The 12,500-nt window shown below is 42.6% G+C and overlaps 1 protein-coding gene across 1 annotated transcript in view; it reads right to left on the minus strand.

Moving 5' to 3' along the window:
* LOC128688862 (gastric triacylglycerol lipase) overlaps positions 1 to 12,500 on the minus strand; it is a 67,726-nt gene that overhangs the window by 43,538 nt on the left and 11,688 nt on the right. The window contains exon 2 of the mRNA XM_053776875.2: positions 8,015 to 8,257. Within this exon, the coding sequence (XP_053632850.2) occupies positions 8,015 to 8,164 (150 nt within the window). The 5' untranslated portion in view covers positions 8,165 to 8,257. The remainder of the gene's footprint in view (positions 1 to 8,014; positions 8,258 to 12,500) is intronic.

Here is a 12,500-nt window from a genome sequence, read left to right on the forward strand (position 1 = left end):
TGTGTGGCGTGTGTGTGTGTGGCGTGTGTGTGTGTGGCGTGTGTGTGTGTGTGTGGCGTGTGTGTGTGGCGTGTGTGTGTGGCGTGTGTGTGGCGTGTGTGTGTGGCGTGTGTGTGTGGCGTGTGTGTGTGTGTGTGTGTGTGGCGTGTGTGTGGCGTGTGTGTGTGGCGTGTGTGTGTGTGTGGCGTGTGTGTGTGTGGCGTGTGTGTGTGTGGTGTGTGTGTGGCGTGTGTGTGTGGTGTGTGTGGCGTGTGTGTGTGGCGTGTGTGTGTGGCGTGTGTGTGTGGCGTGTGTGTGTGGCGTGTGTGTGGTGTGAGTGTGGTGTGTGGTGTGTGTGGTGTGTGTGTGTGTGGTGTGTGTGTGTGTGGTGTGAGTGTGGTGTGAGTGTGGTGTGTGTGTGGCGTGTGTGTGTGTGTGTGTGTCGCGTGTGTGTGTGTGTGTGTGGCGTGTGTGTGTGTGTCGCGTGTGTGTGTGTGTGTGTGTAGCGTGTGTGTGTGTGTGTGTGTGGCGTGTGTGTGTGTGTTTGTGTGTGGCGTGTGTGTGTGTGTTTGTGTGTGGGGTGTGTGTGTGTGTGTGGGGTGTGTGTGTGGCGTGTGTGTGTGTGTGTGGCGTGTGTGTGTGTGGCGTGTGTGTGTGTGTGTGTGGCGTGTGTGTGTGTGTGGCGTGTGTGTGTGTGTGGCGTGTGTGTGTGTGTGGCGTGTGTGTGTGGCGTGTGTGTTGTGTGTGTGTTGTGTGTGTACTCACGTAGTTGTGGTTGCAGGGGTTGAGTCATAGCTCCTGGCCCTGCCTCTTCAATGGTCGCTACTAGGTCACACTTCCTGCTCCATGAGCTTTATCATACCTCTTCTTAAAGCTATGTATGGATCCTGCCTCCACTACATCACGTCCCAGACTATTCCACTTTTTGACAACTCTGTGACTGAAGAAATACTTCCTAACATCCCTGTGATTCATCTGAGTCTTCAACTTCAAATTGTGACCCCTTGTTGCTGTGTCCTATCTCTGGAACATCCTGTCTCTGTCCACCTTGTCAATTCCTCTCAGTATTTTATATGTCGTTATAATATCCCCCCTCTCTCTCTCTCTCTCTCCTGTCCTCTAGTGTCGCCAGGTCGATTTCCCTTAACCTCTCCTCGTAGGACATGCCCCTTAGCTCCGGGACTAGTCTTGTTGCGTACCTTTTCACTTTCTCTAATTTTCTTACATACTTAGCTAGGTGTATGTTCCAAACTGGTGCTGCATACTCCAATATAGGCCTGACATACACGGTGTACTGGGTCCTGAACGATTCCTTATTAAGATGTCGGAATGCTATTCTTAGGTCTGCTAGGCGCCCATATGCTGCAGCAGTTATTTGCTTGCTGTTAGCCTCAGATGTGCCCGGTGTTATACACACCCCAAGATCCTTTCCCTTGAGTGAGGTTTGTAGTCTTTGACCCCTAGACTGTACTCAGTCTGCGGTCTCCTTTGCCCTTCCCCAATCTTCATGACTTTGCACTTGGTGGGGTTGAACTCCAGGAGCCAGTTTCCAAACCAGGCCTGCAGCCCATCCAGATCCCTTTGTAGTTTCCCCTGGTCCTCGTCTGAATTCTTCTCGTCAACTTCACATCTGCAACCAGGGACACTTCTGAGTCTATTCCTTCCATCATGTAGTTCACATACAACAGAAACAGTACTTGTCCTAGGACTGGCCCCTGCGGGACCCCACTCGTCACAGGCTCCCACTCTGACACCTCGTCACGTACCATGCCTCGCTGAATCCTCCCGACATGTATTCCCTGATCCACTGCAGTGCTTTCCCTGTTATACCTGCCTGATCTTCCAGCTCATGCACTAATCTCTCGTGTGGAACTGTGTCAAAAGCCTTCTTACAGTCCAAGAAAACGCAATCTACCCACCCCTCTCTCTCTCTCCTGTCTTACTGCTGTCACCCTGCCATAGAACTCCAGTAGGTTTGTGACACAGGATTTCCCATCCCTGAAACCTTGCTGGTTGCCGTTGATAAACTCATTCCTTTCTATGTGCTCCACCACTCTTCTGATAATCTCCATGACTTTGCATACTATACATGTTAGTGACACTGGTCTAACCTTAAATGTTAACGCCCTAAGGGCTGATGTAAAGCGTAAGATATTTAGTGATTTTTTAAAGAGACTTGGCATAAAAGTAATATTTTTACAAGAGCATAATTTTAGGTATGGAAGGGATTTGTTGGTAGATCGATATAAAGTTTATGCTGAGTATACTGGGAAGCTTAAGGGAGGTGCTGCTGTTTTAATAGCTGAGACCAGTCCTTTCCAATTGTTATATTGGGAAGAAGGGGGAGATGGGAGAGTAGCGAGGGTGGATGGGACATGGGGTGGGGAACGTGTGTGTTTTGTGAGTGTATACATGCCGGCGGACAGTAATAGACGTGTTAAAGAGGAATTTGTAAGGGACACACTAATTTATCATATGCGGGGTTTACCTGTTTATTCATTATTTGGAGGGGATTGGAATAGTGTGATACGTAGAAAAGATGTGGAGCCGAGGGATGCAGGGTGTGTTTGGGGGGTCCTACGAGATGTTTTAGGGGGAGCTGGCTTCGCAGATGTAGTGAGGGGGGAGGGGTGGAACGTGGAGCATACTTATGTGAGGAGAGGATATGCGGCACGACTAGATCGTATTTATGCTTCTCCCGGGTTACAGGTGGCTAATACAGAAACTATAAATGTAGTGTTTTCAGATCATAGAGGAGTGGTTGTGGATGTGGGATGGGGAGGTTTACCAAAGCGTTACACGAGTTATTGGAAACTTAATGTGAGATTGTTAGATGAGCTGGAGGACGGTGATAGTTTTGTTGAGTGGTGGACAAAGGAGTGGACCAAGGGGAGAAAAGGAGGTGATATACAACGATGGTGGGAGGAATATGCCAAACCAGGAATCAAAAATTTTTATATGAGGAAAGGAAAGGAGGTAAGTCAATGGAAATATGGCTTACAGAGATATTTGGAGGGGCAGCTGAAACAGTGCTATGAAGGTTTTAGTGGGGTTTATCCAGTACAAGAGATTGAGGGCATCAAAGTGCAATTAATGGAAATGCAGAATGCAAGATTTGATGGTGAGAGAATGAGAGGTGGATTGGAAGATGTTTTATGGGGAGATAAGCCATCTGCCTGTGTATTGCGGCGATTAAAGACGCGACAGAAGACAATGACTATGATGAAGTTGGACGTACATACGGATGTGGGAGGGTAAACGATGGGACAGAGGTTAGCAACTACGGAAAGTATGAGTGGTTATGCTGATAAGTGGTTTGAGATATATATGAGAGGGGGAAACAGGAAGATAGCAGATATGAAGATTTTAGAGAAGGGGATACAGAGAAACCTAGAGTCAGCAGATAGAGCGATGATAGAAGGGCCTATAGATGAAGAGGAAGTGTGGACGGCTTTAAAAGGGATGAGTGTCGGGAAAGCACCTGGGATAGATGGAATCCCAAATGAATTTTATTTGAGCAACTGGAATGTTATGAAGGAATTCTTGGTGCAGTTGATGAATGTAATGAAGGATAAGGGAAGCACGAGTCTAACACAAAGAACAGGTGTAGTAGTTATGGTTCCAAAGGGGGAGGTACAGAATAGCATCCTAGATTATAGAGGTTTATCATTAATGTGTGGGGATTATAAATTGTTTGCCAGGGTGTTAGGTAATAGATTGCGTAAAGTAATTGGGAAGGTTATAGATGGGGGACAGATGGGTGTGCCAGGGAGAACAATGTTTAGTGGGCATGGGAGGATAAAAGGTTATATAGAGGAGCGTAAGATGGATGGTGGAGGTGTTCTTGCTTTGGATTGGAAGGCGGCTTATGATTGTGTAGAGACACATTATGGATGATTATGAGGAGGATGGGGTTCGGTGAGGAAATTGTGCAGTGGGCGGAAACTTTATATAGAGATGCAGAAATACGAGTGCAAATAAATGGAAGGGTGGGGAAGATGGTTAGTATGGGTAGGGGGCTGAGGCAGGGATGCCCCATGTCTCAGATCCTATTTGCATGTATGCAAGACCCATTATATAGGTTGATAAATGTAGGAGTAAGTGACGGGGAGGTAAGACTTAGGGGTGCTACGGGTATAGTTGGTTATGTGGATGACACTACGGTCTTAGTGGGGGGAGAGGAGGGGTTAAAGAATGTAAGTAGAATTGTTGAAATATTTAGTGGAGCAACAGGTATGAGTGTTAATAGTGAAAAGTCGAAATTACTGGAGGTGGGGTCATGGGTGGGAGGGGAACTGGGAAAAAAGTATGGATGGCAGGTAATAGAGCAGATAAAAATTTGTGGAGTATTGTACAGAGGGGCAGCGCAGGGGGCTAGAGAGGCAAATTCTAAAAGGGTAGTGCAAAGAGTATTGCTTAGGTTAGGGGGAATAAGACCGAGTGCTTTGACTATACAACAGAGAGTCATTGTAGTTAATACACTCATTTATCCTAAATTGTGGCACGTGGCTGTGGTGTACCCCTTGATGGCGAAAGACGTGCGGCAAGTGCAAAGGAAAGTACTGAATTTTATATGGGGTTATGGTTGTCATTGGCTGAGGCAAACGGTTGTAATAACACCGCTGGCAAAGGGGGGTTTAGGTTTAATTCCTTTGGATAGCAGAATGAAGAGCATGTACGTGAAGCATTGTTATCTGAGATTGGGTGGGGAACGTGGTGTCAGAGTGAGGGATGTGATGGAAGATGTGAGGCGATGGTGGGGGGGTAGAGGAGTGTATGAGTATGTTGAGATACTTATTACAAGTAAGAAATTCGGAAAATGTAACGGCGTGTGCTTTGGGGAGGTTGGTAAGGTGTCAAGAAGTGTTGGAAGGGGAGACTGTTTTTCCATTATATAATTGGACACGAATCTGGGGAGACTTCAGTAAGTTACGAGTGAAGTCAAGGGTGAGGGAAACTATGTATAGGTTTATACATGGGATTTTGCCAACTAAAGTACGACTGTATCAGATGGGAATTTTGCAGTCTCAATGTTGTGTTTTGTGTGGGGGGGAGGAAACAGCATATCATGTGGTGTATTTCTGTGAGCATATCGAGAGGGCACGTCTATGGTTTCGCAGTGTGTTGGATATGGTGGGTGGGAGTAGGTTAGTGGTATTAAGGGCACTGAGTTTGGATATAGAGGGAGTGGGAGATAGTGTGAGGAGGGCCGTCATGTATTTAGTGGTAGATTATGTCAAGCTGGCACTGGACAAGCACCTAAAGTCGGTTCCTGACCAGCCGAGCTGTGGCTCGTACGTTGGTTTGCGTGCAGCCAGCAGCAACAGCCTGGTTGATCAGGCTCTGATCCACCAGGAGGCCTGGTCACAGACCGGGCCGCGGGGGCGTTGACCCCCGGAACTCTCTTCAGGTAAACTCCAGGTAAATATATCGTGGGTGATGAGGGAGGTGGGGGGGGAGGAACGAACAAGGGCTTTAGCAGGACATTTCTATAAAACAAAGTGTATAAATGAGGTAGTGTATGGACGTAGATGGGCTATAGATTTTCCGGTATCGTATAGAGGTATGACTGAGAGGGTTGAGCGATTTAGTGATGTAATGGCTGGGTGGACTGGTCTCTGTAAAAGGGGGGAGGGAAAAATGAATTACATGGATATAGAATATCATGATTATTAAGCATTGTTTTCCTGAGAAGCGAGAGGCGGCTTGTCAATTCGATTAGGGGCTATAATGTTGTATTATTAACCATAGTGTGTGAAAGAGCAAGTCTAAAATTGCTCTGAAACATGTCAATAAACATCTAGAATTTGTTGAACAAGACAATACGTGTTTAATAATATACATTCTTGGTATATGTAATACAAGTGTGTATTTCAATATCCAGTGTACAGTTATCATATTGTTTGACATTGTTCATTATAGTAAAGTAGTGTTATTATTCATATATTGTCATAAAGTATAATAGTTGTCATTATTTTAAAAGTTCTTTGAATAGTTTTAAGATGATGTGGAGTCTATATTTCAGGTCAGCTCATAGATAAACGTTTAAGTGTATTGTGAATATGTAATTTCATTTATTTCTGTGGAGGACCTGCTAAGGCTTCTTTTATTTATTAATGCATTGCAATGTTTTAATCTAAAAATGAGAATGTATGGAGTATATAAAACAGTTAAAGTACATGTTCACCATTGTGGTTTAGCGCAACTTTTTGAGTATAATAATAACAATAACGTAAATGTTGGGGGGGGGGGGGGGTGAGTCACCAGTATTGTAAGTGCTTTGTGTCATTTTACATTATGAAAAAAACAGTAATGGAAGCACTGTGTATTTTGAAGTAGTGTGTTAGTTATGTAGTTAGGTGTATATCAGAATCATTACGAATACTGTTACTTAGTGGACCGGAACAGAGCCTATGTATATTGTATGAACTGCTTTAAATAAAATATAAAAAAAAAATCCAATACCTTAGATAAAGAGCTTTTTCCAACAGAGGCAATCTCCTTTACCCACCTCCACCTTGAGAGGCTCCAAGGCATGATGCTATTATCTGTTGGATACCTGGAGGGGATTTCCCTAATGTTTTCCAACCGTACCGGAGGAGCTTCGAACTCCGGACCTCAGTGTGTGAGCTGAGTGCACTAGTGATCGAGCTACGGGACACCTATGTATGTTGGGAGGCAGTTGAACAGTCTTGGGCCTCTGACACTTATTGTATTGTCTCTTACCGTACTCATGGCGCTCCTGCTTTTCATTGGGGGGATGTTGTATCTCCTACCGAGTCTTTTGCTTTCGTAGGGAGTGATTTTCGTGTGCAGATTTGGGACTAGTCTTCCCAGGATTTTCCAAGTGTATATTATCATGTGTCTTTCTCGCCTGCATTCCAGGGAGTACAAATCAAGGGACTTCAACCGTTACAGTAACTTGAGTGCTTTACCGTACTCATACGTGCTGTGAAGCTTCTTTGTATACTCTCAAGGTCCGCAATTTCGCCTACCTTGAAAGGGGCCGTTAGTGTACAGCAATATTCCAGCCTAGAGAACAAGCGATTTGAAGAGAATCATCATGGATTTGGCATCTCTTAGGATGGATAATCCATCCTATCATTCTCCTAGTAGATGTGGTAGATACATTGTTGTGATCTTTGAAAACAAGACTCGGGCATTATCTTTTACAAGGTCTATTTCTTGACTCATTCTCCAGTTTTGCAGATTTGCATATCTCATTTTTGGGAAAGCGTTAATCCCATCAGGGTCATACAGCACTCTGGAGAAAGGGAAGCATTCAGGTTTGATCCAGGAAATGGGAGGGCAGACTTATGGCTCGTTCCGAAATTCTGTAAATTTTCAGTTTCGTGAGTCACTACGTTATTGCACACTTCACAAATTTACACTATCCGCTGAATGATAATCTTTAGTGTTCTATGCCGCCTTATAGAACACAAGAATGAAGGAACACTGCTATAGGCATATTGGTCCAGGCTAGGCTAGGATAGTTCAACTCGCACCCAACCACATCCATTCATTTATCCGTCCAATTTATACTCGTATTAAAAGCTACCCAAAGTTCTTGTTTTAATAACGCTACCTAGAAGTCTGTTCCACTTATATACAACTCAACTGCCAAACCAGCACTGTATTCTTACTAAATTTAAATTTGTCCAACCTGAATCCATTCTTGGGAGTCCTGCCTTCGTTAGCCATCCTCAAGACGGTATTTATATCTCCTTTAGTCCTGTTTTCTATTTTTACACATATACCCTAATTCTGCACCTTTTCAGAGTGCAAATTTAGTGTCTTCAGCTGTGGGCCTGTAGCCCACACCTGTATCAATTGTATGATGTACTTCGTAGTCATCCCTCATCCTCATCTGCCAATAATACCCAACCTTCACTTGTCTCCTACGGTACACTAGTTTTACCACGCCACCACCAAGCGAATATGTAGCAAAAAATAGTGATCATCCTATTACCAAGACCCATATCAGGTAATTTCGCCCTGACGAAGAAACCAACAAAATTTTTTAAAATTGTATTACCGTGTCCTGGATGTGCATGTCTGAGGGGCGAGAGCTAAGGAGCCGGGTGATAATTTCGCTCATGAGGCTTCGTCTCGTGGTACCCAGAGGCACGGCAGTCACCATTGTCAGCACCGCCGTTAGCACCATCATCTTCATCACCAGAGTCATGATTCTCCTACCTCACACTTTCACAGGCGTGATTATCAGGCTAACGAGTCACCCAACCACCACTCACTGAATGATTGGGTTGTTCTACCCCACCTGCAACAAAACATACATTAACACGTTATTTAAACTCTGATGAACGATCACTTATATAAATAAGACATTCGAATCAAAATTAAGCATCTGATAAAATCACAGGGAATGGAGTGTAGGGTTTACAAAACGCAGAGACCGAAAGGTCATTTCAGGGTTCTATACATTAAAAACCATCCAGTCACAAATTACGCACTACCAGACCGATAAAATTTGCCCAAAGAACAGTATGCATGATGCTGGTCCATATCAAACTTTGGCAGGTTGCCCCAACATCACTTAAAAAGATCTTTTCGTACGGAATCGTGCCCAATGTTAAGTGGTATGCCTGAAAGTTGATAATTTTCATGTAGGTTAACATTGTAATAAAGTTGGTAGAATTACCGACAATATGTAAAGTAAAAGAACACAAGTGCAACTAATGTGACATTTTATTGTGGCAACGTTTCGCTCTCCAGGAGCTTTATCAAGCTTTTAATGGCTTGAGAAAGCTCCTGGAGAGCGAAACGTTGCCACAATAAAATGTCACATTAGTTGCACTTGTGTCCTTTTACTTTACATAGGTTAACATTCTTCTGCAATTTTATGCCGAAATATATTTTACACTGCAATATATTTTCTGCATGTTAACACCCAAAAATGCAAATTATCAGTATCTCTAGCTGACGTGATTACGAGACTGCTGCAACACATGCTGCCAAGAATACGGAGATACTTTATAATTAATAAAATTCTCTTAAATGTATTATAGCCTTCCTGTTGGAAAGTCTTTTAATAAAATTTAAACTGCTGTAAAAGCTAACAAGTGCCATTTTCTACTTAGAAATGCTTGTTCAGCATTAAGGTGCTCCCGCCAGCTCATTTATATTCACCAGGAAAGCTTATCAACTCGTGACAAGCACTACACTGAATTATTATACAGATTGATTTATCAGCCTGTTATCGCTGCCTGAGAATTATGAGTGAAATTATCTACTGCTACAAGTTAATGGGCGAAAATAAACATTACTTATTGATCACTGGGATTTTTTTTACTATTGTAAGATGTCTTAAACAAAATATAATACCAATATATATATATATATATATATATATATAATATATATATATATATATATATATATATATATATGTGTGTGTGTGTGTGTGTGTGTGTGTGTGTGTGTGTGTGTGTGTGTAAAAGTAATGTTAAAAACTATTAAGGAAACTTCTGGCTCACCCAAGATTAACAATCCAGTCAGACTGATAAGTCCCTAGTGACCGAAAAGTGCCCCTAATGAACTTAACGTTTCATAGTAGACTTATAAGAAAAAAAAACTAGAGTGGAACAGTGACCATTGTGCACCAACACAAATAACGTGTAGTGATTAAGTATTATTATTATTATTATTATAATCAAGGGGGAAGCGCTAAACCCGGAGGATTATACAGCGCCTGGGGGGGGGGGGGATGTGGAAGGCATTCAGGCTTAATTCGGGGAACTGGAGCACAGATCAAATTCCCTAAATCAAGAGCCCCTCACCAACATCAAGGAACCTTCCTTGAGGGGTTAAGTCAGCTCAACATATTCCTTCTACAGTCCTCTCAGTGGCCCCTCGGCTATGATATGTGTACCTTAATTCATTACACAAGATACTGCGACATGCGAAATATGTCGAGTGAAATCAAGTTTTGCCCTATTTGTTATATTTGAAGCATAATAGTGTGAATACTACAAAGAGTACATACAAGCAGCAATCTTTTGATTGTTATAATGTAGTTACGGGAAGGCTTCCGAGATATCAGTAATAGCGAACATGGTCACGGTTTGAGCACTGAAAATATTTTGTACATTTCAAATATAAAAATTGTAAGTAAAGCAGCTTCATTTCTCAATCGTCAACAGTATGTCAACAGGTTCTTGTGTTACACTGATATTTGTTTGATTTATAAAGCATCTTGATATTCAGTTTCATTCGCATTTAAAGTCGATATTAATATGCATAGATGTTATTATTTGTCGTTTGAAGCCTGCAAAACAGGACCAAAACAGTAACCTCATTCGGTTCTTGCCTCACTGAAATGCCTATTACTAGTGTTCTGCATCTGAATTAACAGTGAATATTAATGTACGCAAGACCTTATGGGAGATCTTATTTTTGTCCGCTATTAGGCATCCCCGAAAGGGTATACCTATAGATGAATATTTATTTCCTCCAAGGTTTCCAATCGATAACCTGAGAATGCCTCTTGTGATGGCTTCAACTTTTCAACATAGTATGTACTAGAGGAAGTGCTCATTACATCCAGACAGGCATAAAAGTATATTATTTAAAATAATTTTATAATCACAAAGGACTAAGGTTATCTAACCATATAAAGGAACTGATAATTTCAAGGTTAAATGTAAGTATTCTTTTATAAGGAAGTTAAAATTAATTAGCACCTAACAAGTGAAGCTCAGAAATGGAGTGACTTATTAATAATGGAATGTTATGTACACTGGTAAACTTGCATACGAAACTTGGATCCCAGATTTTATTTGTAATAATTTGTCTATTGTTTGTTACTTTGTATGGCAACATCTGTGTTTACGTTTTTCGTCTACCCTTTACTGATTTTTCTTGATATTTGCATCAACTCGATGAATACGGAAATTCATGGGGATGGGGGGTAATTGCTAAACCCGTAGGGTTATATAACGCATGGGACAATGAGAAGTAATTAGGTTCGATCCAGGGAAAAGTGTCAGGTTCAATTCCTTTGATCAACAGCCCTCTTGAGGAGATTAATATAAACATACTATAAACGTGCTAGACCGGCAGGGTTCAGTTCACTGATAAGTGATTCAACCTCGTCAGCTAGAGCAACAACCTCGCCCAACTGCACACTACATGAAAAATAATATGCGTAATTTATTATTATAATCATGGGAAAGCGCTAAACCCGTAGGATTATACAGTACCTGTGGGGAGAAGATGGAAGGTATTTGGGCTTAATTCAGGGAACTGGAGCACAGATCCAATTCCCTAGATCAAGAACCCCTCGCCAGCATCAAGGAACCTCCCTTGAGGGGTAAGCGCTAAATGTTAGGCTCATACACTTACTGGGATTATTATTATTATTATAATCAAGGGGGAAGCGCTAAACCCAGAGGATTATACAGCGCCTGGGGGGGGGGATGTGGAAGGCATTCAGGCTTAATTCGGGGAACTGGAGCACAAATCCAATTCCCTAAATCAAGAGCCCCTCACCAACATCAAGGAACCTTCCTTGAGGGGACACTTACTGGGAGGTACACTGATCAACAACCAAAATGCTTCCGAGACCAGGGTAACAATTTCCAACTAATTTTAGGTCAATAATAATGAATATCACGGTTAAAATTGTTTGTAAGCTCTACTTTTCAATATACACCTACGTGTCACAACAGGTTCCAACAGGCTTGTGGCAGTGTTTTTCTTACCACACTCAGTCTCATTGCCCTTCATTATTGTTCCTGCAGTCATAGGTGGTGGTTGTGATGTGCAAGTTTATATTTTGAGGTTAAATGTAGGTGATTTTCTTAGCGAAACACTTTTCAAAGTTGTATAAATATTCACTGAGCAAGCTATTGATATGCATGTGAGGCATACATTAATTTTATTTTCCTACTGAATGATATAAATACTTTTGCCTAACTGTCATGCTCTGTATTATGATGATAAATTAATGAATAAATTTTCTGTCTATCTTCTGTTTGTCGTTTTCTTCTTCCAGATGCCTCATACTTGTGTGATATATAGGGCAGACAACTTCTGCTACATTGTGGTGAGGTGACCTTTGCATCACAGAAGCACCGTATAACTGCTATGGTTAGAAAGGCATATCATTTATATTTTGGATGCAAGATTGGTGACCAGGATAAGAACTGGGCTCCACATATATGCTGCAAAAATTGTGCTGCTAACCTTCGCCAATGGTTGAACAGGAAGAGGAAAGGAATGCCTTTTGCTGTGCCAATGACATGGCCCGGTGGCCTGGTGTGGCCCGGTGGCCTGGTGGCTAAAGCTCCCGCTTCACACACGGAGGGCCCGGGTTCGATTCCCGGCGGGTGGAAACATTCCGACACGTTTCCTTACACCTGTTGTCCTGTTCACCTAGCAGCAAATAGGTACCTGGGTGTTAGTCGACTGGTGTGGGTCGCATCCTGGGGGACAAGATTAAGGACCCCAATGGAAATAAGTTAGACAGTCCTCGATGACGCACTGACTTTCTTGGGTTATCC

The sequence above is a fragment of the Cherax quadricarinatus genome, chromosome 16, assembly GCF_038502225.1.
Source record: "Cherax quadricarinatus isolate ZL_2023a chromosome 16, ASM3850222v1, whole genome shotgun sequence".
Taxonomy (NCBI): domain Eukaryota; kingdom Metazoa; phylum Arthropoda; class Malacostraca; order Decapoda; family Parastacidae; genus Cherax; species Cherax quadricarinatus.